Genomic DNA, 22087 nt, shown 5'->3' with positions numbered 1-22087 from the left:
GTGACAAAAAATCACAACGCCTCCCCATTGATTTCTCGCTTTTCCGACAAACAGAACAGCGCCTACTGTTGAAGAACCTCTTGAAACAACATCGATTCAAGCTTTTATGGTACCAAAAGATACACCGATCTATGTGTGTGTATATACGTTTACACGGTTCCTCGTTCCTTCTTCGATTTCCTCGATCACGTTCCCGCATTAACGTACGTTAGGGACCAGCCACTTCTTTGTAGTTGCACGCGCAGAGAGAATATCCTGCGAGTTCCAACAGTCTGCACGGATTTCTGTGATTCCGGGATTGTAGGTGCACGCGAGAGGTGGGAGGATAGGACGAAATCGTCGTACGTGTTGTTCCAGAATGGCTGGAGGCGCGATCGCTGCAATATCGCCGATCGTCTCTCGATATTCTTTCTTTTTCAACTTTTCTTCCCGCTGACACGCAACAGAAGGCCAGGGACAGGGGAATAAACTTCTCCGGAGATGGATGCATCGAATCGACATATCGTGTCGCGGGATTCCTATTTTTCACCTAGTTTACGCCGATGAAACTCTCTGTGCTGCATCGTAAAAATTTTACCCCTTTTCGCGTCGATCAAACTTGCATTCACATTTTTTCCTGTAAAAATTGCACAGTTGTTGGTTTACTTGGTCCTCGGCGCGGGAAAATCGACGCGAGACTTATGAATTTATTCATTTCGCCGGGCGAAATTGTACGAACATCGGCAATAGTTGCAAAAATTCATTTAGTTAAGAAGAATGTGTGGAAAAGGAAAAAAATGAAAAACATAGAATCGTAAATGTCAACTGTAAATAAAATATCAATAGACTTGACAATATGTGAACGGTCGGACAAATCTTTCAGGATACTTTTCGCAAAGCTTGAAAGAAACCCAGCAAAAAAGTAGCAGAATCGTGATAGAGTATTTCATTTTTCTCGAACCATTCATCTCGGATGATTAGAATAATCGAGGGAGAGGTGATCAAAGTGGAAGTACTCGCGATAGATTACGATATTCCACGAAAAAGAGTAACTTCTCTATATCTCAATCACCTAGAGCCAAGTACTAACATCTTCCTATTGCTAATAAGTTGATGCATTAAGAGTAGCATGACAAATGGAAGATTGCACAGAGTTGTCCAACGGCAGGAAAAAAAAACGAACGTTCGCCAAGATTGCTGAATTACTTTATCTTCTGTAATTACCGCTGGAACATGTTACCCGTTCAACGAGCGCAAAAATGATCAACAAATCCACGCAAAAATACGATCAACAAGTTATCAAGAAACCTAACGAAACTCATCGATACCTCGGATACGACGTTGTCCTACCTAATTTTCCATCCAACTTATATTTAACATTTACTACGTCCCTTTCCCCGGTAACAGCAACACCGACATAATTGAACTAGTGTTATTATCGCTTTTAAACGACTCCAAAGGCTTGTCCCGCTTACCTAATTGTATCCCATACCTGTTCAACTAGCATAAAATGTCGTTAAATCAAGGGGGAACTGAAGTGGATGATCGATACGATCGTATTCGAATATTCGTACTTTTCGTCGTACAAGAAACAGAGTAGAGAACGTGTACGCCGCCGCGCCGTTAGTTTCAGCAACTATTTCCTTTTCCTAGGACTATTTAGTCGAGCACGAAATAACAGGTTGCCCCGGCGAAAAACAGCGGCGCAGATTGTTCGCCGGGCCTTGTAATTATAAATTACTCGTAATACAGGGGCAATTTGTAGTTCCCCACCGTCCACGGCCGTGCCTCGCAATTATTCGGTGGATGCGTCTAGAAAATGATTCACGGCGCGATCAGAAATGAGGGATAAAAGAGTCGGTTGGCTCTCTGTTCCTCTGTCGAGGAATTATTCTCGGATATCTGTTCCAAGGAACGGCGGCGGCGGTCGTTCTCTCGGATTGCTCGTTGTAATTGGAAAATTTCGTTCGCCCTTAGGCTGTATTCTTCTTCGTTGAGCGCATTTATCAGGTCAGGCCATAAATAACATTGTTCCTTGCGTTACGCTAAATGAAGACGGATATCTTGTTTATGCGGCGTGCATGTGAAATGATTCCTGGTACCTACGTCTACGGTGTACGCTCTCTGTTTCGTAGTAAACAAGTTGCAAAAAAAAAAGAATCGTAGAAATGAGGTTGTTGCGAGCGCAATCCTAGCTAATATGATAACCTCGAGGGTGTACTGGGCGTTTCAGAGTATTCTAATTAAGGAAGATTTAATTGCAAGTAGGACGGGTATAATTAGTCTAGTATGTTTTTTTTTTTTTGTTGCGAGAAAATTCTTGGGATTATTTAAAACGTCCGATACGGACGTTTCTTGTTTGTTTTCAAGTGAATCTTATGCACGGCATTGAGGCGTAAGTACGAGAGGGTGGTTTGAGAAAAAAAAGAACGATTTGCAATTTGTTTATCTCGATAAATATCCCGCTTGCTTACTCGAATGCAATCTCCGTGAAAAACGTTGAACCGGGCGAGAAGAGATCTCCTATACTTTCGCTGTAGTTGACGGTAAGAGCTGTCTCGGAGTAATTAGCAATTTATCGTTGTCCACGGTTAGTCGGGCTCCTTCGAAGCATCGCTGACCCGGTTGAGTAATCGTGATGTACATAAGCCGACGCGCCTCGACGGGCCGTATGAATCGAAAAGTTATGTTTACCCGTACTTGTCGCCAGTTTTATGGTTTTAATTGCAATTAACGTCGCGCAAATATCTTGCTCGTTTAATTTATCTCGTCGCCGGTAGTTTTAAGAAGAGCTAATTGCAAGTGACATCGACTTCAGCGACAGACATAAACGGGCGCTGGGAAGATTCTCTTTTACGCCAGAAAATTCGCGCTGTGTAGTCCGTATCCTCGGCGGTATTTCATTCGAACTTTCTTGCTTTATCTCCTTGTCGTTCTTCGAATTTCTGCAGATATACGGAAATTTAAGGATAGCTTTTTTCAAATTCTTTATTCCTGATTTTGGTCAGTAGTGCTTGAAGATTTTGAAACACTTTGGTTAAAGATTGAAATTATAAGCTTCCGAATTTCTCGAATCCCATAGACGTACGAGCTCGTAAGACACTCACTATCCCCTAAAACTTTTCGAAGCTTATTGTGTAACAGGATTTGATATACCGCTAGAACGCTGTCAAAACTTTTCAAACACTGATGCACGTCAAACGACCTTACAGCGTAAGATCCTCTCAGTCCATTCCTCTAAAAAGAGAAAAGAAATTAAACAGAACTACAACCGTAAGAAAATACAACGGATCACAGAAAGTTGAAATTAACGATCATAATGACCACCGACAATTTAACATTGAGCGAAACAGAAAATTTCCAGAATAACCGCTACCTTTCGTCGGTCCATTCTCGAAACAATCTCCGGGATAATTAGCAATTCGCAATTTACTCGGTGTACGAGCGGCCACGCGGCTCGCCAGTCAGCAATAAGTGATAAAAAGTAAATAGCCTGTGTAACCCCGGCACAATTTATCTCGGTCGTGTCTAGCAGATTTCAATTTAGATCCATTAAAATGTAAATTAGAGACGGTATTTGTACAGACTCGAGGTCGAGGCTGAGCATTCTTCTTCGAGTGGCGTTCGGTTGCTGCTCCTCTCGTGTTCCAAACAGAGAGAGAGAGAGAGAGTTCTTCTCGTCTCCGCGAACAGGGATGACGATTTGTCGTTTCTCGCGTCTCTCGCGAGCAACAAACCCTTCCGGCCATCGATTTTGAACCGTCCTGTTTCCCGACGTCGCTCGTTCACCAGTCGCGACGTGATCGCGCGTTTATCGCGGCATCAGAAACGCAACCAGTCGATCTTGTTCGAGCGATAGCACGTCCTGCTCGACAGTGATACGGCTGATAACGATCTCGCGTGTAATAATTCAACGTGTCCCGTGATGTTATTTAAGAGTATAATTTGCAATTTATAAAGCCTGATATTTCATGTTTCGTAATTTCACGGTACTTGATCGTGAACCTCGATCAGCCTTGTAAGACGTTACAATTTCTTCTTTTTCTTTCTTCTTCGCAGAATCGTTAGCGTCGATGTTGTCCGCGAGAATTTTCGAAGGAGAACAACGGTGTCGCGTTGTTCCGATGCCAGGCTACACGTGCCAGCAGCCATTGTACCGGCGGCCAATAAATGGCTGACAGAAGGGAAATAATTGCACGATGCGTTGATTGATCGAGTAGGTTACCTTTGTCGGTACGACATGCGGTTCCCACGCTTCTATAGCTTCAATTTTCATGAAAATTGATCAACACCGCTGTAATCTATCCGGTAAAAAGCTAACAAACACGTACGATAGACTGTGCCGCGGTGTTTCTATAAGATAGGAGGTTTCGTTATTGCGAAACGTTTAATTAAACTACCGTTGTTGATAAACTCGTCCAGTTCACTTTCCCCGCTGGTTCTTCCAACGAACCGTATTAAAACTGAATCTCTTTCGCAAACAAGGAAATTGTCAAACGTTTGCCAACGAATAACAGGTTCTCCAAGTGGTCGGACTTTCTGTATTTCAGACGATATCATCTCGATACTGATAACGAGAGCAATATTACGTGCATGATACTCGTGGTTGTTTGGAATAAGTTAAATCGTTGTCAGAAGGATATAAAAAGAGGCCGGTGTTAATTGCTCCGAGGGCATATTATGTTATTTAAGGATCGTTCTTGGACGTTGAACGAGCAGGGAGTTAGGGAAGTGGTGGTAATTTAAAACTTATGAAAAATCCAGCGCGATATGGCAGGGCTGACTCGCAAAGGAATTAATTAGAAGAAGTATTGCGCAATTTCAGGAGTACCTTAAAGTAGCACGAATAGAATATTGTTTACACAGAGAGGACAACGTGTCTGGAAGCTATTTATTTCCATTTACATCGCTCAACTGATCCTCGACCGTTCGATCACACCTCGCTTCATCCATCAGGCTGATCTTTCTTTCTCTCTCTCTCGAAGGAACGTTCAAAATAGCTGCTCGCTTAACGACAAACGGAATTAATGGAATTCTAATTGTTTGGATGCTTAATTGAATCGACGCGGTCTATGAAAGGCGCGGCGCAGCGCGGCTATTAAATGTCGCCAACTTGAGCGAAGAGGGGGAACAAAAGGGTTGTTTGTTTCGTTATAAATTTTCATGAAATCGAAGAACGTATAGATTCTCGCCGGTTGATTGTTTTGTTAACTTCAATTTAATCGAGTGATGAATTGGAAACGGGGAAAAACTTTTTCAGACCGGAGCTTCAACATTAAACGACTCGAGTTGGACCAACGTGAAAAAAACAACGAGTGGCGACCGCGTTGTTTCGATACGCTGCTCTTCAATTAGGGAACACTTCGTTCCCCGAAAATTCCCTCCTCCATTAGCAGCCTTTTCAGTTTCTATTTTCCACTTCAACCGGCGGCTCTTCCGTTGTTTCGGCGCTCCGCACGCCCCTCATCGGTGTAAAACATTCTCGACGAGGAACTCGGCGCGGTGGGGGTGGAAAAAAAAGAAGAAATTTAATTACTCTTTATTACCGTACAGCATCTTTATTATCATAGTGCCGTGGTGCTTTTGCCGCTCCAATAAAATCCACGGGGGCAGATTTACGCGGCCGTTAATTCGGACAAAAAAATTCACGACAGAAAACAACTTCCGGCCGGTTCGCCATTTACGAAATTTATTAAAGCGACTTTATTTTTAGTGTTTTTTTTTTTTTTTGCGTCCTCGCCGCGCAGCGTCACATTTTTCAAACGAGTCCGCTCTCAGCGACGAGGTTCGACTCGCGAATGTTTTCATCCAACGGGATGAGCAAATGAATCGTTGTGTTTCGAGGAGACCAGATTCTCAATTAAATGGAATTATTTCCCTGGTTTCGCGTTGGCTTCATTTTTTTGTCTTGTTTCTTTCAATTTTTGCGTTTCCATGTGTATTCAATTGTGGTCAGTTTATTCGAGTGGTGTGTTAAGGAATTTTTAGCTTTAAACAGAAACTACGTTGCAAAATATTAACGTAGACCGCTGATATATTACTTTTTTCTTATCTGTTTATTTTTTAGTATTTTTTGTGGAAGAATTGGATGCCTGAACAGAAGTTCTTCAATCCCCTTACAGACATCCTTCGTATTTCCTAGATGCATACCACGTATCTCACAATATATTGTCCGAGACAAATGAAAATCGAGAAAAAGCAATATCCAGACTATAGATTGGGCGGAACAAAAATTTCCACTTGAAGTTAAAGTAATTTTCTCCGTGTTTAGCTTTCTAATCTTATCAAGCAACCCTCAATTTCCATTTTCTAACCAAACAATAGCTTTCATAGACCAAGTTCTGTATTTTTAACCCTTTGAGTACTCTAATAAAAATTGACCTCAATTTTGTATCCATCGCAGACGCGACGATTGCTAAGTAAATAAAAAATTCTTCGAAAAAATAGCGAGAACACATGTTAACTAACACTCGATTTAAATAACCCACATATTTACATTCCTATTACAATCTACCACAGAAGAAACCAACTTCTATCGTTCCACCAGAATATAACGCACACTCTCAATCCTCGTGTTACCTGTGACGGATGAAAATCTCCATAAAAATCTCCACATGCATAAACCCGTTCTTCTCGCTCCGTCGTCGCTCGAGAAGTCTTCCACTTTCCCGGAGGCGTTCTCCTTTTTCGACGGTGGCGTCACGTCTCGAGGAACGTTCCGTGCGCGCGAACTGCTCGGCGAAACGCGGCGTTCCGCATTCAAAGCGTGTACGCGGCATTTTTATCTAACCCGCGAGGATGTCCTGTCGCAAGACAAGCGGGGATTACGTATGTGGAACGCGTGGAGAACGGCGTAAATCACGGGGAACGATAGCTATCGATCGACAGTTCACTCCGTGGCAGTCGCGTCCCCGGCGCCGTGTACTTTTCATACGCGACGCGCGAAAATTTTCCGCCCGTTTTCGTTTGTCACCCGGTTTTCTTGCCAGCCTGCCAACTGACGTCTCGCGTCGCCGGATCGACGGACGAGGTACGACGTGGATTGAAAAGTAATTTGCCCTTTGCCCGCGGGAAACGACCGTTTCCCCGGAGCTTGCCAAGGAAAGGGATAGGTTTCGGAGAGTGTGTATTTATTTTCCGGGACAAATTTGAATAAAGCTCGAAGCGACAAAATTGTGTGGAAAACGAACGAGCGGGAAGAAAAATAGAAAGGATTGGTTGTTCGCTGAATTAGCGGGATAGTTGTTTCAAATGTAAATTCCCGACGATTAAATCGAGCACTGTTTTCATTAGCAAGATTAAACCGATCGATAGTTCACGATGATGTACTGAAATTGGAAGCGATCACGTTGACGCCGCTTCGCGGCAATTTATGTCCGTTTAACCTGCTGATTAATGAACAATTACTCCGAATCAGATGTTCATTATTTGTCACACCATAATGTTAAAACGGTCATAATTTGACGAGCAACGAGAGAGAGAGTGATTTTTCTTATCAAGTAACGCGCTCTTCGTTCGCAATAACGCGTCGGTTTATTATCGAGGTCTGTTCGAAGCGTGAATTTCTTACTCCGGCTGTGTGAAAAATTCACGAGAATCCCGCCAGAAAATGCCGCGCACTTCCTTCCTGCGTTTTAATTCATATTACACGTCGATCGTTGAATTTGTCCCGGAGGAGAAGCTCGCGAGGAGGAAAATGCCAGCGCGGTGAAACGAACGGAACGTAAAGCGATCTGATAAGAGGTGTAATGGATTAATAATCGAAAAGCTGTGACGTCCGGGTAAATAATTTTCGTGCGACGCAGCTGTAATCGCGCTTTGACGCCGCGCGTCCATTAAACGCGCCTGTATTATTACCGATAAAATCATAGCGATTCAATTGCGCCGGGTATAACGGTCGTCTGAATAACACTGGCGAACGAAAAGAAACGCCGCGATCGAGGTGGTTTCTTCTTCGTGAAATCGAGCAAACACGGTTGATCGCGGTGAGGATCTATCGAGCGGCTGCTCGAGGAAAAGTACGTTTTGACCGATCGATAAAAACGAACGATACGCCTACTGTAATTGACTCGAGTTCGTGGAATTTGACGACGAGAATTACGGAAAGAGATACAGGATGGAAGGATGCAAAACACGAGGGCAGGTCTAAACAACTGGACGTTAATAAGGAGTCAGAGCTCGTGGCGCAACGTCACGCCTACTAAACGCTCGTAATAAGACGCTTTAATGGCAACGTGGACTATAACGGCGATAACAATCATCATAACCGTAACAGGCATAATAACCGTAATGACCAGCGAGATGCGATAATACGTCCGCGTCGTAGAATTCGGCGGACGCGTCGAAATTTGTGGCCCCGAAATGCGAGGCCGTCTGCGAACGGCCATAACTCCGCGTCCCAGAAATCAGTGTTTCATGGACCGAGCTTAATCTGATGACAGGTGATTCGTCGGCTCGTTAATGCGAGTTTCTTACCAACCGGTCGTTTTCGATCGTTAAAATCGCGGTCGAAGGGAGGGGAATGAAATTATTCCGCGGATGGTCGCTCGGCATCATCTTGGCTGGCTGAGTGATTTGTGGGAACGTCTCGTTGAATACGAAGCTAAGAGGTGTTGGTGTGGTGTAAATGGATGAATTTGTCATGGTCGCCTGGTGAGAATCGTGTACCGCTGTTAAGCATCGTTATACTAACAGTGAGGTGTGCTGCTGGAAGCTGGTGAATGCCTGAAGATTCCACTGGCTTCGAGTTACGTGTGATTTCAGTTTATCGTGGCTTATTTTGCCGATGTTGCAAAATCATAGAGAAGAAATATGGAAGAATTATGACGGAATAGAAAAATCTGTCACACTTTAATTGCATTTCAACACCTATCGCACACAGTAGTATTGTAAAAGAAATAACAACGACCATTCACTTCCCAAAAAATAATACGGCCCGCCTAAATATCTCGAAACAGTGTAAAACTGTAATTCTTTCGCCGGTATCTCGAACAGACGGAAAACCATCGAAATCCGCATAATTTTATCGACTCGAGTAGCATAGTAGAGCCGCGTAGTTGGAGGCAATAACGCAACGTCCCGTAAAGAATGAACAAACGTCCGGAGGCGAGGCGATGATCGATCACCGGTTGCAGATCGATCGTCGACGGTGTCGGGTGTATCGGCTGCTTTGGTCGATCGTAGTACTCGCGGGGACAGCGGATCGTGAACCAAAGCAAACTTATCTATCCTGACCAGAACGCAGGACAAAGGATAATAAATGGCCGGTGGCTCTGGCTGCTTGAGCATTCGAAAAGGTAGACGAGGCGGCGGAGTTGTGCTTTGAGGGCAGCCGACTTTAAATCACGCAGGCTGCCACCACGATGTAGATAGCTCGGTAGAGGAGCTGCTGCTTCGCTCCATTCTGTACCCGAGATATCTCAATTTCTGCCTGATAGCCGCCGCGCGCCGCGTCCGGCCGAGTAATATCTGTCCTCGGAAGCGCGACCGGAGACGCGTTTACGGATTGAACTATGCGAGGAAGCCGATTGAATTGAACGGCGATGTCTCTGAAGCGACGATCGTCCATGAATGGTAGTGCAGGGGTTTGTACTGGACGATGATAGCTTATGATCGTTCTAATGGACGCCTTGTGATTTCGTTTGAAATTAGCTGGTCCTGGCGGAGATGTGGTAATTGTTTTGGAAAGGGATTGGAAATGGGGGATGAATGAAGTTGGAAGAATTATTCGGTGTAGAAATTCATTCGGTGCCTTCTTTCGAATGATCTCTGAAAACGTATGGCGATTTTCAGTTGATAAAGTCTTCGAGACTAGTACTGGTGCAACGCGTAACTAGATCGCTATTTCAATTTTTTTTCTTTAACCAAATCGTACGATATATGAGTTTATAATTACGCCAACTATTTTTATTGCTTAAAAGTACGAGTTTACTGCGTTGTAAGTGATTTGTGAGTTCATCTTTACCTTCAAAGGGTTAATAAATAATCCCACAAATTGTGGGATCCTGTTATTCACTTCAAGTTTGAAGAGATAAATTCTTCACTCTCCCTAAATCTAGTTTTAACGTCAAATATAAAATTTCCCACATTTTCGAACTTCGTAACACCGTAAAAAACCTACTCCTGTAGTGTTAGAATATTTGCTAGCAGAGAATATTCGACCGCCTTCGAACCCAGACGACAATAATTCGAGGTATCGGAGATGTGACAATTTTTTCGCAAGCTCGGAACGGGGGGAAGGATGTTCTATAAATCTGACGATTCATGGTAAACGTCGGCGGGCCGGTGATATTAAACGTTTATAGCCTAGAAGCAATAAAATTCTCTGCCGGACAGCGTGCAAAAACGCTGGGTATCGATTCGAAAAATTCATAAAGTGAACTTAATACCTTGCAGGACCTGCACAGCGTCGATCTGGAGGAATTCAAGCACGGCGGGACCAATATCACTGCCTTTCGATTAGTGGACCCCGAGAAGCCAGAAATTCAGAAGGTCGTGCAAGATTGGATCTACGGCGAGAAGCGTTATAATCGGGAACTCGATATGGGACAGAGCTCGAACAAGGTAGGACGAAATATTACCGTTTAATATTACCTGCTAATTAGATCACCTGTTATATACATATATACGTACGTACGTCGATACCGAAAAGCATTTTACTCGATTTTCAATGTTCAAACGTGTGATAGTCAATACCGTGTGCAAATTGATTTCGGATATCAATGTAAAATTCATCGAAAATATCTCCCCTTTTCGTTCGTCCAAATACTTCACCGTTAATTGAAATAATAATCTACATTTCATATTTATAAATGAATTCACAAGGATGTTTGACGTATGGCCCGTCATTACCTTAAATATTTCTTTCAATTAATTTAACGTGTATCTCGTTTAATTATAACGTTGTCAAATGCATTTGAAATATAAATATTAATCACGCGTGCAAGAATAATCTCAACCTAAGCACACTTCCGCGTAAAGTGACATATCAACGAAATCGAAATTTAAGAGAAATGTCCCCGTAACGCGTTATTCGTGTTTCAAAGTTACTAAAACGATACATGAAACATTTTCAATATTGTGACATCTGAAGAAGACAAGTAGGTGACCTGTTTCACACGAAACATCCTGTAAGCGTCAGCCGTTCGCTGTTTCAATACAGCGTCAGACGAGAAAAGCTAAAATACCGTCTCCTAGTTACGTCTAATAATCCCCGGTCTTATAAAATTAAAACTAACGTCGCAGTTCAAATCCTCCGCTGTAATCTGTTGACTCGCTATTACACGACAAGAGCTTAACAACAACCGGACCATTCTTCCACACTTCTACGTGTACCAACACCGCACAAATAGCTCCAAGCTATTAATCAAAACACTCTCCACGTTTCACGATCGTTCCGAAAGCGGCGAAACGCTCTCGAAATTCGCGAAATTTCGCCTGTTTGCTTTCGGCGCGTTTCCACGGAGCGAAGCGTCGGCGGAAGAACAGAGAAATTTCAGCGTGCACGCGTGCGAACTTAATTAGCGCGCGTTCGCGCCACGACGTCGCAACGCGCGTCGCGAAGGATTTTAACAGTTACATGCTTCCGGTGTCGATGTAATTTTCCCGTTGAACGAGCCTGCTCGAACTCATCAGACCCGCCCGTATGCATGCAAATGCGAAGATTGTTCCGCGACGCACGAGTGGAACACGCTAGCCGCTTACCGCCACCGCCATGCCCCCTGTAATAACACTCTAATTTTACATTCTTCGTGCAAGCCAGCTTGACAGCTACATCGATCTTCCTCCACGGCAAAGTGTTCCGCTGGAAATGCAACGGAAGCTACCTGCGCGCGGCTTGTTCGCGCGCGGCACCTCACCAAGCCGGCGAAACGTATTACATAATTGGGTATTACCTATTCGAAAGTTGAACGCCGCCGAGGGAAATTGAATTCCTCGCAGCACGCGATGAATGTTGTAGGAATACGGATATTGCGGGGGCGAAATGGTGATTAATATTGAAATCGCGTTGGATTGTTCGGGTTGCAACCTTTGCTTCCCCGTCGGATGAAGCGGTGACTGTGGAAGCGATGTTATACAGTGTGCGTGGGGAGTTTTTTTAGATTGAAAATATTATTCGCGTGCAGTTTCGTTGATTAATTTTGTCTGAGTAATTTGGAGAGATACAAGATGGTAGTTTATGGAAGATTTATGAAATAGGGTAATTCGGGTGTTTAACCCTTCGACAGTTTGTCTCGAACGAAACTCGGGCAGAGGGAGAGACTTTTAGGGAGAAAGTTGCAAAGGGATGAAATATTATTGTCAGGACTTTGACGTAGGGTTATTTATCCTTTGCTTAAAAAATGATTGCACCATGTAAATTATCAATTTTTTTATATCGTATGTGTTACTTGTATATCCTTTTATAGTGTACTGTCTAACTTCGTTGATTTAACTTTGAGCGATTTGAGAGATACGAGGAGTTAGTTAATACCGTAGGAGAAGAAGTAAATAAAGGCGTGATCGTGAAATTATGTGGAAGAGAGATATAAACAGGTTTACTGAAACAGAGAAAATACGGTGAGAAGAAATACACTAAACGACTACTGAAAGTGCGTCTCGACATTTCTCGTCTTCGTCTAAAAGGTTCGTCGTCTACGTCTCGATACGAACTCCCGATTATCGCGTTCCCGCCCTTTGTCTCAGCATGCACGCTCTGCTGTTTATATTTTCTTTCTCGCTTCCACATGCTCACTCTCTCTCTCTCATTCCTACATCGAACTCCACGTGCAGATTTTACCCTATTTATGAAATAGGTAACAGTTTAGCTCGAGAGAGACTTTTGAGAAGAACGTTAGAAAGGGACGAGATATTATTCTCAGGACATTGACATTGAGTCAAAGGGTTAAATTGGATCGCGTATATATTTACGTTAGTGGAACGTGCGATGTATCGCATAATATGGTGTAGTGTCTGAGTCAGTTAAGTTTTATCTACTTCACTTCGGTGTAGCCTTCCAAGATTTCCTATTGAATACTTATTAAATGAAGTATCTCACCCGGTATACATTCTACGTCGGTCAGCAATGTATAACATGTAGGAAGTGGTGTAATGAACTTTACTCAAATCAAGATGTCGTGCAAAGTAGTTTATTTCGGACTCTTCGGCGTCCGTCTACTACCGAAGCTAAGAACCGACTCCCGTCGAATGGCAAAGTTATCGCTGGGCCGAACCGATGGGTACTCGGGTCTGGTGTTTGTCACTCGCCAAGAGGCGCAGGCCAAGCCATAAACCGTCCCAAAATGCCTACAAACAAGAAAAGGAAGGTTTCAGAACAATGGAAGAAGTTTGCATTGTGAATACTCTCGTCTGTTTGCCTTTAATTTGCTTAATTATCGAATTGTACCTGAGGTAATATGGAAAATTTGTTTCCCACTATAGGGTACTGCCACAAGAGGTTTTAAGCACCGCAGAAACTCCTTTTCCACGACCCTTGTTTGACTTCTTACCCCGTACCTGAGTCTTGACTCTCGGAGTTCTGAAACAAAGTCGCTTTTAACTTTCTGCCCCGTGGAAACCACATAAATAAGTCGACTTCCTCTTTCAGTAAAACGGTGGATCTGGAAGAATCCGATGTATAAGTAGCTTTGGCTAGCAAATTACAAAGCTCGAATTTCTCACTACCGACTTCTGTGCAAGTAACAAGTCTCCTTTAAATCTTGTATCTCTTCTACAGTACCTATTTAAATTTTCTCTCACTTCTGTTCGACTTCTACGACTTAATTTTATCGACTTCCTATCGTCTCGCTTGAAATTCTCTAATTTCCAAGTATCGCTATTTGTCACGAATCCGCTATGTGTCTTACAGTTCTGTTAAAGGGTTGAAAAATCTCTATTCTAATCTTTCCTATCTTAGAAAATTTATCAATAATTCGGTGCAACATATTGTAGCGTTTTACCATTTATACGATAGAAAAGATGTTTCAAAAACACCTGAGTTTCCTTTGCTGCTCCTGCGGGTCAGCCGAATTCGTAGCCAATTTCGCTGCGGTATTCGATTGATTGTGCAAATTTCGTCACGGAAATTGCCTATGCAATTTACCTACTTCCTCCACGTGTTCCTCATTCTGCCGCATATAAACCCACTAACGAAATGACATCGTATTACGTGATACGAGTGTATGTATGCATATGATCGGCCATGTGTACGTACACGTATGCAGTGCGCGCAGATGCACACGCACTTGTATTCCCATTAGGTATCCGTATTTTCTCTGCTCGCTCCGCCTGGTGAAATGCAACGATGGAAATTACTAGAACGGTCGACAGGATTCTCAAACTGACGAATTCGACAATTTCGTGTACACTTTGTTTCAAGAATTCGCCACCGCGAGCAATTTTCCGAAATGCATTCTCGTTGAAGGAAAAGCTGCAATTTGACTTTACGACGGTAACAGAGGGTAAATAAAATTGGAAAACGGAAACTTGAAAAGTAGAAGGATGGAAATTTGTCTGAAATATACCAGGCCCGTGAAAAATAATTATAATTCGAAGAAAATGACACTCGTTGAAATTTATACATTTTTCTCATCGAATCAGAAGATCGTTTACGTTTTTGAAAAGAAAAGATCGAAGTTCCAGAATTAATTAACACTTCGAAGGCTTCTACAACAACTTTGTAAGGAAGAATTCTCGAATTTTTCTCTAAATACCAATTCGAGTTATCTTCGTAATTCGAATGTTTCTCGAGAAAGTTCCCCGAGGAATCCTCGCACTTCTCCGTCTTCCTGGACGAGATTTTTATTCCACTGAAATTCATACCCTGAACGTAAACGCCGGACTGCAGTCCAAACAAGTTTGCGACTGAACTTACGCTCCTAATTGGTAGTTCTTCGAGCATTCCGTCAGCGAGCACCACGAAGGCAGATTATATCATTGCACGCATCTGGCACGGCATCAACCGCGGAAAAGTTGAGCAGCGAATCTGGACGTTCGGTCATCTCGTGGGAAGCAACATCTGCCGCATGCGACGCCAGCTTTCGTCCCCTTAAAAACGCCAAATTGCATCGATCCTCTCGCATGTCCGCGCCAACTAATAGCAATTTTTTGCCAGAGCCACGTCGGGATATAAACGAGTCTAATAGCTCGCTCGTTCTGAGATTTCCAAGTAGCAGGAAAAACAGCAAAAAATGCACCAATTTTTGCAATTTCACGTTCTCCTTTCTAGTAGAAAAAAGAAAACAAAAGATCGTGTCTTAGTAACTCCAGAAGTTCGACTACACTAAAAGGTGACGAAGAATGAAAATAGAATTTGCAGAAGAAATTCAGACGTAGCTTAACAATTTTTAAACGAGCTATTGAAAAGTGCTTCTTTCTGAGAAGGTATCTCGAAACTACCCTCCGCAGAGGCTGGAAACTTTCGTGAAACTGCAATCAAGCCGGTAATTTAAAATTACAAAGAACTTTCTAATACATAATTTAATCTTCCGCGAACTATCGACTCGGCGGGGTTCTCGATGAACGTGCGACGAATTGCCAGGGAACAATTACTCCCGTCCACGGTGAAAATATTCCACAGCGTATCGTACTTTGCTCTCGAGGGTTCGCCCTTTGGACAAGAGTCCGAGGCTCGCGAGGGAGCCGACAGGAACGTGGAAAATAAGATCACAGGTTCACCTATGAAAACGCAAACAATTGAACGAGATCAGCAGGGTGGGTTTTCAAGGAGCAGAGGAGTAGGAGTTAAATAATGGAGGCTCGAGAGCCGCCTCGAAGGCACCCCGGGGCATTCTAAGGTTGCCGAGCTTTATATCTTTTTACCTACGGCCTTTCTACCTTTCCTATACCCTCCATTCATTTCTTTCCCCCCCAAGGAGGCACGCTTGTTTGATCCCTGACCCGTTCATAACGCGGAGGAAACGACCCCGCGGAAGCCAGCCACCGATGGAGATGCTCTGCACTTGAGGATGCACTTTTCGTCGGCGACTTCGTTAAATTCGGTCCTTCCCGGCCGTTTCTGGAGAGACAACGTTTTGCACCAAGGGTAAATCGTCTATCTTCACGGCGGTTCTATCCGCTCGCGAACGATAACCTTCCATCGAGTGGATATCGTGACGAGGAATCGATTCTCGACACGCACAGGATGCTCGGGTAAAAGGCTCTACGTTGTCGAGACTTGCTTTCTTGGATATGTACTTCCATCGACGGAAGAAGGATAATTAACGAAAATCTGAGGAAATACTGCAGCGACGATGTAATGATCTTACCAAAAAAATTACGCTTACGTTTGTTTGTTTTGTCAAATTTAAGGGTTCGTTGGAAATATTCATCTGAATTATGAAATTCGACACGAATTTACGGGGTGACCTAATATTTCTGTTGGAATAAATTCATTTTCGTGTGAAAGTTTTAGCCCTTACTTTGTAAGATTCTGGCGAAGGTGGGATAGAAATAATTTTATCAGTAATAAAGATTAATTTTAATTGTAAATTTAGGTGCAATTTATAAGACTGAGATTTATCATGTTGTTAAGCAGTAGTTCTTCTTCCTTTACATAAAAAATAGTAAAGGAATCATAAGTCAAGTGTGGAATTGGTTTAATAATAATATGTGAGGGATGGCGTGAATGTAGTGAGTATATCGTATGATCTCGAGATTTGGTAAACGAGCGGATCATACAGGGTAACTGGGGGTAAAAACAGGTGAAGCGCGTTGTTATTGATATCTGAGAGTACGTGAAAATTTATTGCGAGATATATTTAGAGAGGGACAATCAAATTATCATTATTTCTTTTTACGTGTGTATATAGTTATTGTTAAAAAATATATTCCTATTTAACTTATTAATAAGTGTTATACAACCACATCAAGGGGTTAAATTACTTGCAAGGGACACAACACGAAACTAAATATTTACTATGGACGACGTGTAACATGTGATGTACTATGTACACTGTCGTTTACAAATATTGGGATACCTGTTACGTTCGTACAGAAGGAACTGTGTGATTTGAATTATGTTTCTTCTCTAAAGTTAATATCGTATATAAATAAAAATATACTACTATGTTCCAGACTGAATAATTTGTTTCAGAATCTTAATAATTTCGTAATGATTGTTTAGATTCACTTTTTCGATATTTTATTACACAGAACTTGCTTAAGCATTCGTGGAAATGTAAAAATGAAACAATAACACATCGAAACTATCTCGTCTCTGTGTGTACAAACTAGAACGTCCATCTGTATGTTCTCTATTAACTCCTGAACCCTTTGAGCGATCTGGACCAAGTTTGGCAAAGTAATTATCACAAACTGCCAAGGGGATGAAATCAGGGGAAGCGGGGTGGAGTGTCGAGGTTCCACGATGACCTATATTTTCCACGGAGACCTACGGAGTAACTATGCGAAATTTGGTCCAGATCGATCAAAGGGTGTAGCAGTTAATGGGAAACACACAGACGAATATTAGATAATCGGAACAATTTTTCTCCAACTTCGAACACGTTCGTAACTTCTAACAACAGACGTTCCAATTTAATTCTACATTAACTTCGTCGAACAGAAAGAAAGAGAGTGCTCGATCAAGGAAGCCAGCACAGTCGCGGCAGAGAGAATCAGATACTACAATAATAACGATTAATTAACGCTTAGCGTACGATCGCAATACGAGAGAGAGAGAGAGAGAAAGCATGAAACAATTTGCTCCAATCGACGGCTACTACAATAATAACGATTAATTAACGCTTAGCGTACGATCGCAATACGAGAGAGAGAGAGAGAAAGCATGAAACAATTTGCTCCAGTCGACGGTTCATCCATTATTACGATCAAGGGATCCGACGTTCTACCTGTGAAAAAGTCGCGAAAGAGATAGCCGAGTAGAAGTCCACGGGGCGAACTTACTTCTGCAGCTTCATAACTCAACTGATTTATTCATTGAACATTCGAAGAAGTTCGCCAACCGTGGAGAGAGAGAGAGAGAGTTTTAGTCCGTGACAACGAGACAGAAAGTACGAGTGCATTGCCGAAGAAATTTGTATTCTCTTTTCGTACAATTAACCCGATTTATTTTCACGAGAGCACGTCCTATCTCGGTGTTCTGCCCATGGCTGCATGTACCGTGGATAAAATTCATCCACAAAAAGGCACTCTAATCCCAGAAGCGGATCGAAGCAAGCAGGCATCGGAACGTTCTCGCTGGGAAGAAAGCAGGGAAGAACGGAACACCGATTCTTCGACGAACAACGAAATCGCGCTTATTGTCCGCGATAATTCAGCTCAATTACACCGGTACATAGCAGAGAGTCGTTAGCCGTGAAACAAAAAAAGTTCGCGCGGGGGGATGGACCGAACGAGGGGAAAATCGTGGACGAAGGAAAAGGAGAAGTACAGCCCTAGGTGGGGTAGATGGAAACAAGCAACGGGAAGGATACTACGAGGCGCATTAGCGATTCCGCGCGAGTCGCCGGCTAGGCGAGCAGCGACGAGTATGTAAATACGCGTGCACATGGATGCGAGAAAATTGAGCGGATGTGAGTAAATGATGGTACGTGACCGATCTTAGGAGAGCGTCGAAAGAGGAAAGATCTTGTAACGCGGCCAGAAGATGCAAGGCCTTGCTTAGCAACCGGCTAGATAGTTGAAAGTAGAAGAAAAAAGAGCTACACGGTTCTTTGCACACGTGAAACACTCTCCGACAAAATGTCTCGCGGTGAATCTTCCTTTATCTTCCCTTTCGAGAGAGTGAAATCGACGAAGAAGCACACGGCTCGAGATAAGCGGCGTACTCGTTAGGAATTTATCAGAAAATGCCGGAGCACCGGAATAGCAGATTCCGGGTATTTCGTCGATAAGTTCGAGCTTCTTTTTTTCACGGCGGTGTAAGATTCGCCTGTATCGATAATAAGCTTTCCACGAGCTTTCCACGCGTACGTTATTTCAAGCAGGAGGACGAGAATCGGTCGAGTTAAAAATTTCGTCGTACGTTTTTATTGGCCGATTCAAAGAAGCTTCCGCGGCGGATGCGAGACCCCTTTGCTATTCACTCGTATCGGGCACATTGTACCTCGCAAAATTCAATTTGCCCTCGAACTGTTCCGCGAATTTCTTTTACGATCGCCGAGCGTGGCGCGCCTTCTCGATCGTATCGATACGAGAGTGCTACAAAGGCATCCGTGATGTTCAATGTTGGAAAAGTATTATGTATTTTTGGAATAATACCACGCTTTTCGAATATATCTCTTCTTAATTTGCCCGAACGATTTTCGACGTTCTTCGTCGATATTGAGAACGCGAGAATCGAAACAACGAACCGTTATGGAAAGTTGTCACAATAGAGACATCGTTTCTGAACGCTTCGATTTTCGCAATTTAACCACCAGGCTGCCAACGGCAACGCGGGGCGAACTTAAAATCGCGCTAATTAATTAGGATCGCGTGCTCCTGACAAATGATCAATGTATCCATTGAATTATAGATAAATTGGCACGCGGACGTTGTTATCGACAAGTCTAAGTATAGGTAGGAAACGGCTGTTATTCGACGTCAAGCGTGCTTACTCGCCTCGATTCATGATCACTTCCCATCACATCGCGTCAACGTTTTCATTCGTCCAGTTTTCCTCGCGGCTGTGCACGTCCAGGGATAAATTCATTTTCGATCGCACGGCCATTGAAGAAATATCAACAACCGTTTATTTGCAACGATGTATAATCGTTTCAGACCGATGGAACATGTTCTTTCCTTTTTTTTTTCTTCCCTTTAAACTTCGTCGAATAAAACGACCGAAACCTGTTGGCTAGTTTTGCGTGAAAGATTTTCACGCAAATAAGTATCTATTTGCTGGCACTTACCGTGCAATTTCAACGTAATTGCGAAATTAGAACGTATACAAGGTAACAACCTAACTGCCAACATTTCTGACGCTGCTGTTCTAAAATTGCACGATAGACCAAAATAGAAACATTTTTTCATTTTTTTTTTTCATCCAAGGGGGGAAAAATTTTCGTTACCACTTTGCAATTTCAAGGTTCGACTTTTGAAAAAAAGTGTAATAACAGTGGTGAATATATTGCACGCTGTGTATCTTGCGTCAGTGTTTCACTCATTTTGCCTTATTGTTCGAGAATAATCATTTTTATAATTGAATAATGTATGCTGTTTGTTTCATGCACACGTGGAGCAGAATAACCTAACCTGCATAAAGGTAAGATATTGCGAATTGTATTACATTCGGTATATCAGAAGAATTCCTTTAAAAAAAAAATGGAAGAATAGTCGCGTCATTTTATCAACCACGAAACACCGCGAATTAAGCCACAATTTGCAGAAAATCGCTGTGGCGAAGATTGAACGTTAACGTTTTAATTTCAGGACTTAGACTTATCGGTAGCTACGTAATTAATCAGACTGCTGTCAAGTTTCGTACCTGTAAATTACCAACGAAGTGGAAATAACGAAGGAGTTGCGAAACCGAGTACAATTTGCAAACAATACTGCTTTATTATTAAGATTAAACCCAGCAAAATTTACCCGACAGCTCGCTACAACCGCACCCTTGAATAATTCAAAATTTCATTCTTAGAAAAGTCAAATTTTCAAGAAAAAAGAATTCGCGTAAATCTGGAAGTGCGCACCTTAATTAGATCGCTTAATCTCACCTGAGCTAGATGACGAGCAGTCTCGCGGCGCCACACACACGCGGAACAGGACTGGTTTGCTGGTGAACGGCTCTAGAACGACGTCTCGTAAAATCTTGTAAGGATATTGGCTATCCTAAACAGAAGAACGCACAGTCACGACGCGTCGTCGCTAGAATGGTACCCTTTGCACCTCTTCTGCTTCTCTCGCGACTCGCGAAATACAAATGCCCGGAGAACAGAGGCGTCAATTTGCCGTGAATTCGCGAACGCGTGCACGATACCTCGTTTCTTTGACACGTTCGATCAGGCAGCACGATTTTCCCATTTACGATCGGGAAATTTTCAGCGAGGAACCCTTTGCTTCTCGTAAGCGACGATTTTCCTATCGATTCGCGGGAATTTCATCTCATTTGCGCGACACTCGGTAGGCTGTTCAAATTTGTCGGAAATCTGTATTCGAGGAATTTTCGCGCATCGGTATGAAAGTGATACGTTTGGTTTCCCCCTGTTGGATATTCCAGACTGAGACGTCGCTGATGTACGACGCTGTTCACCTGTTTGCGAAGGCGCTGCACGATCTGGACACGTCCCAGCAGATAGACATCAAGCCACTGTCCTGCGAGTCTACGGACACCTGGCCGCACGGATATTCCCTCATAAACTACATGAGAATTGTGAGTAAGCTGAGGTATTATTAAGTTGTCGGGAAAGGTCGTGTGTGATTTTTTAGAGGTGCTGTTTGATTACCTTGGAATAAGAAAAATTCGACGGAAATGTGTGAAGTTCGCTTTTATTTTTTTGAAAGTCTATTCGTTAAAATTATTAATGTTTTCTCAGAATTCCACTGTTTTAAAGATGGAAGAAAATAGTCTGCCATAATCCCGCACCGTGACGATTGTTTAAAAAATTTCACGTGAAAATTGCATTTTTTCGAGAAGAAAAGAAACTGTCACTATAGAATTTTCCACAAATTTCAACTAAAATCTTCAAATATCACAGAATACTAAAGTCTAACAGTTTCCAGCAAATAGTCTTAGAAAATGAAGAAACGGTATTAGAAAACTCAAGCGCAAAAAACGAGAGAATTTCTCTTAAATTGAAAATACGTCAGTTTGCATTGAGCGTACGGAAATCTTATTTGGCGCGTTCCAATTGTTCGTCTGAGAAGAACCTGTCACGTTTGTTCGTCCCACGATTGTCCGCGGTGTTCAAAGAGCGGGTTGCCCGCGATGTCACGACAACGGTGGAAAAATTCCATCGGAGCCTTAATCCTATCGCGATATGGTTGAAAAGGGTCCAATTGAAAACGAGTAGAACGATCAGGGAACGATGTTCGCGTCACGATGACGTCGCCAACTCGACGCTCCTATGGGAGCGTACAGCCTATGACGTAATTGGAAGAGGGAAAGAAAGGGGTGCCTGCAGTGGGACGCGGGAATTAAGTTATCGAGTTAACTTGCTGCTTTCGAAGCTGCAGCAATTTTTTC

General features: G+C 42.9%; 1 protein-coding gene across 1 annotated transcript in view; it reads left to right on the top strand.

Moving 5' to 3' along the window:
* Window positions 1-22087, top strand: part of LOC108576817 (glutamate receptor ionotropic, kainate 2-like) — a gene marked incomplete at its 5' end in the record, with an annotated part of 60636 nt that overhangs the window by 1300 nt on the left and 37249 nt on the right. The window contains 2 exons of the mRNA XM_017939878.1: window positions 10375-10542; window positions 21122-21274. Of these exons, the coding sequence (XP_017795367.1) occupies window positions 10375-10542; window positions 21122-21274 (321 nt within the window). The remainder of the gene's footprint in view (window positions 1-10374; window positions 10543-21121; window positions 21275-22087) is intronic.

The sequence above is a fragment of the Habropoda laboriosa genome, unplaced genomic scaffold, assembly GCF_001263275.1.
Source record: "Habropoda laboriosa isolate 0110345459 unplaced genomic scaffold, ASM126327v1 scaffold556, whole genome shotgun sequence".
In the NCBI taxonomy this organism is placed as follows: Eukaryota; Metazoa; Arthropoda; class Insecta; order Hymenoptera; family Apidae; genus Habropoda; species Habropoda laboriosa.
Note: the sequence above shows the minus strand (reverse complement) of the source record. Positions and strands in the feature narration are given on the sequence as shown.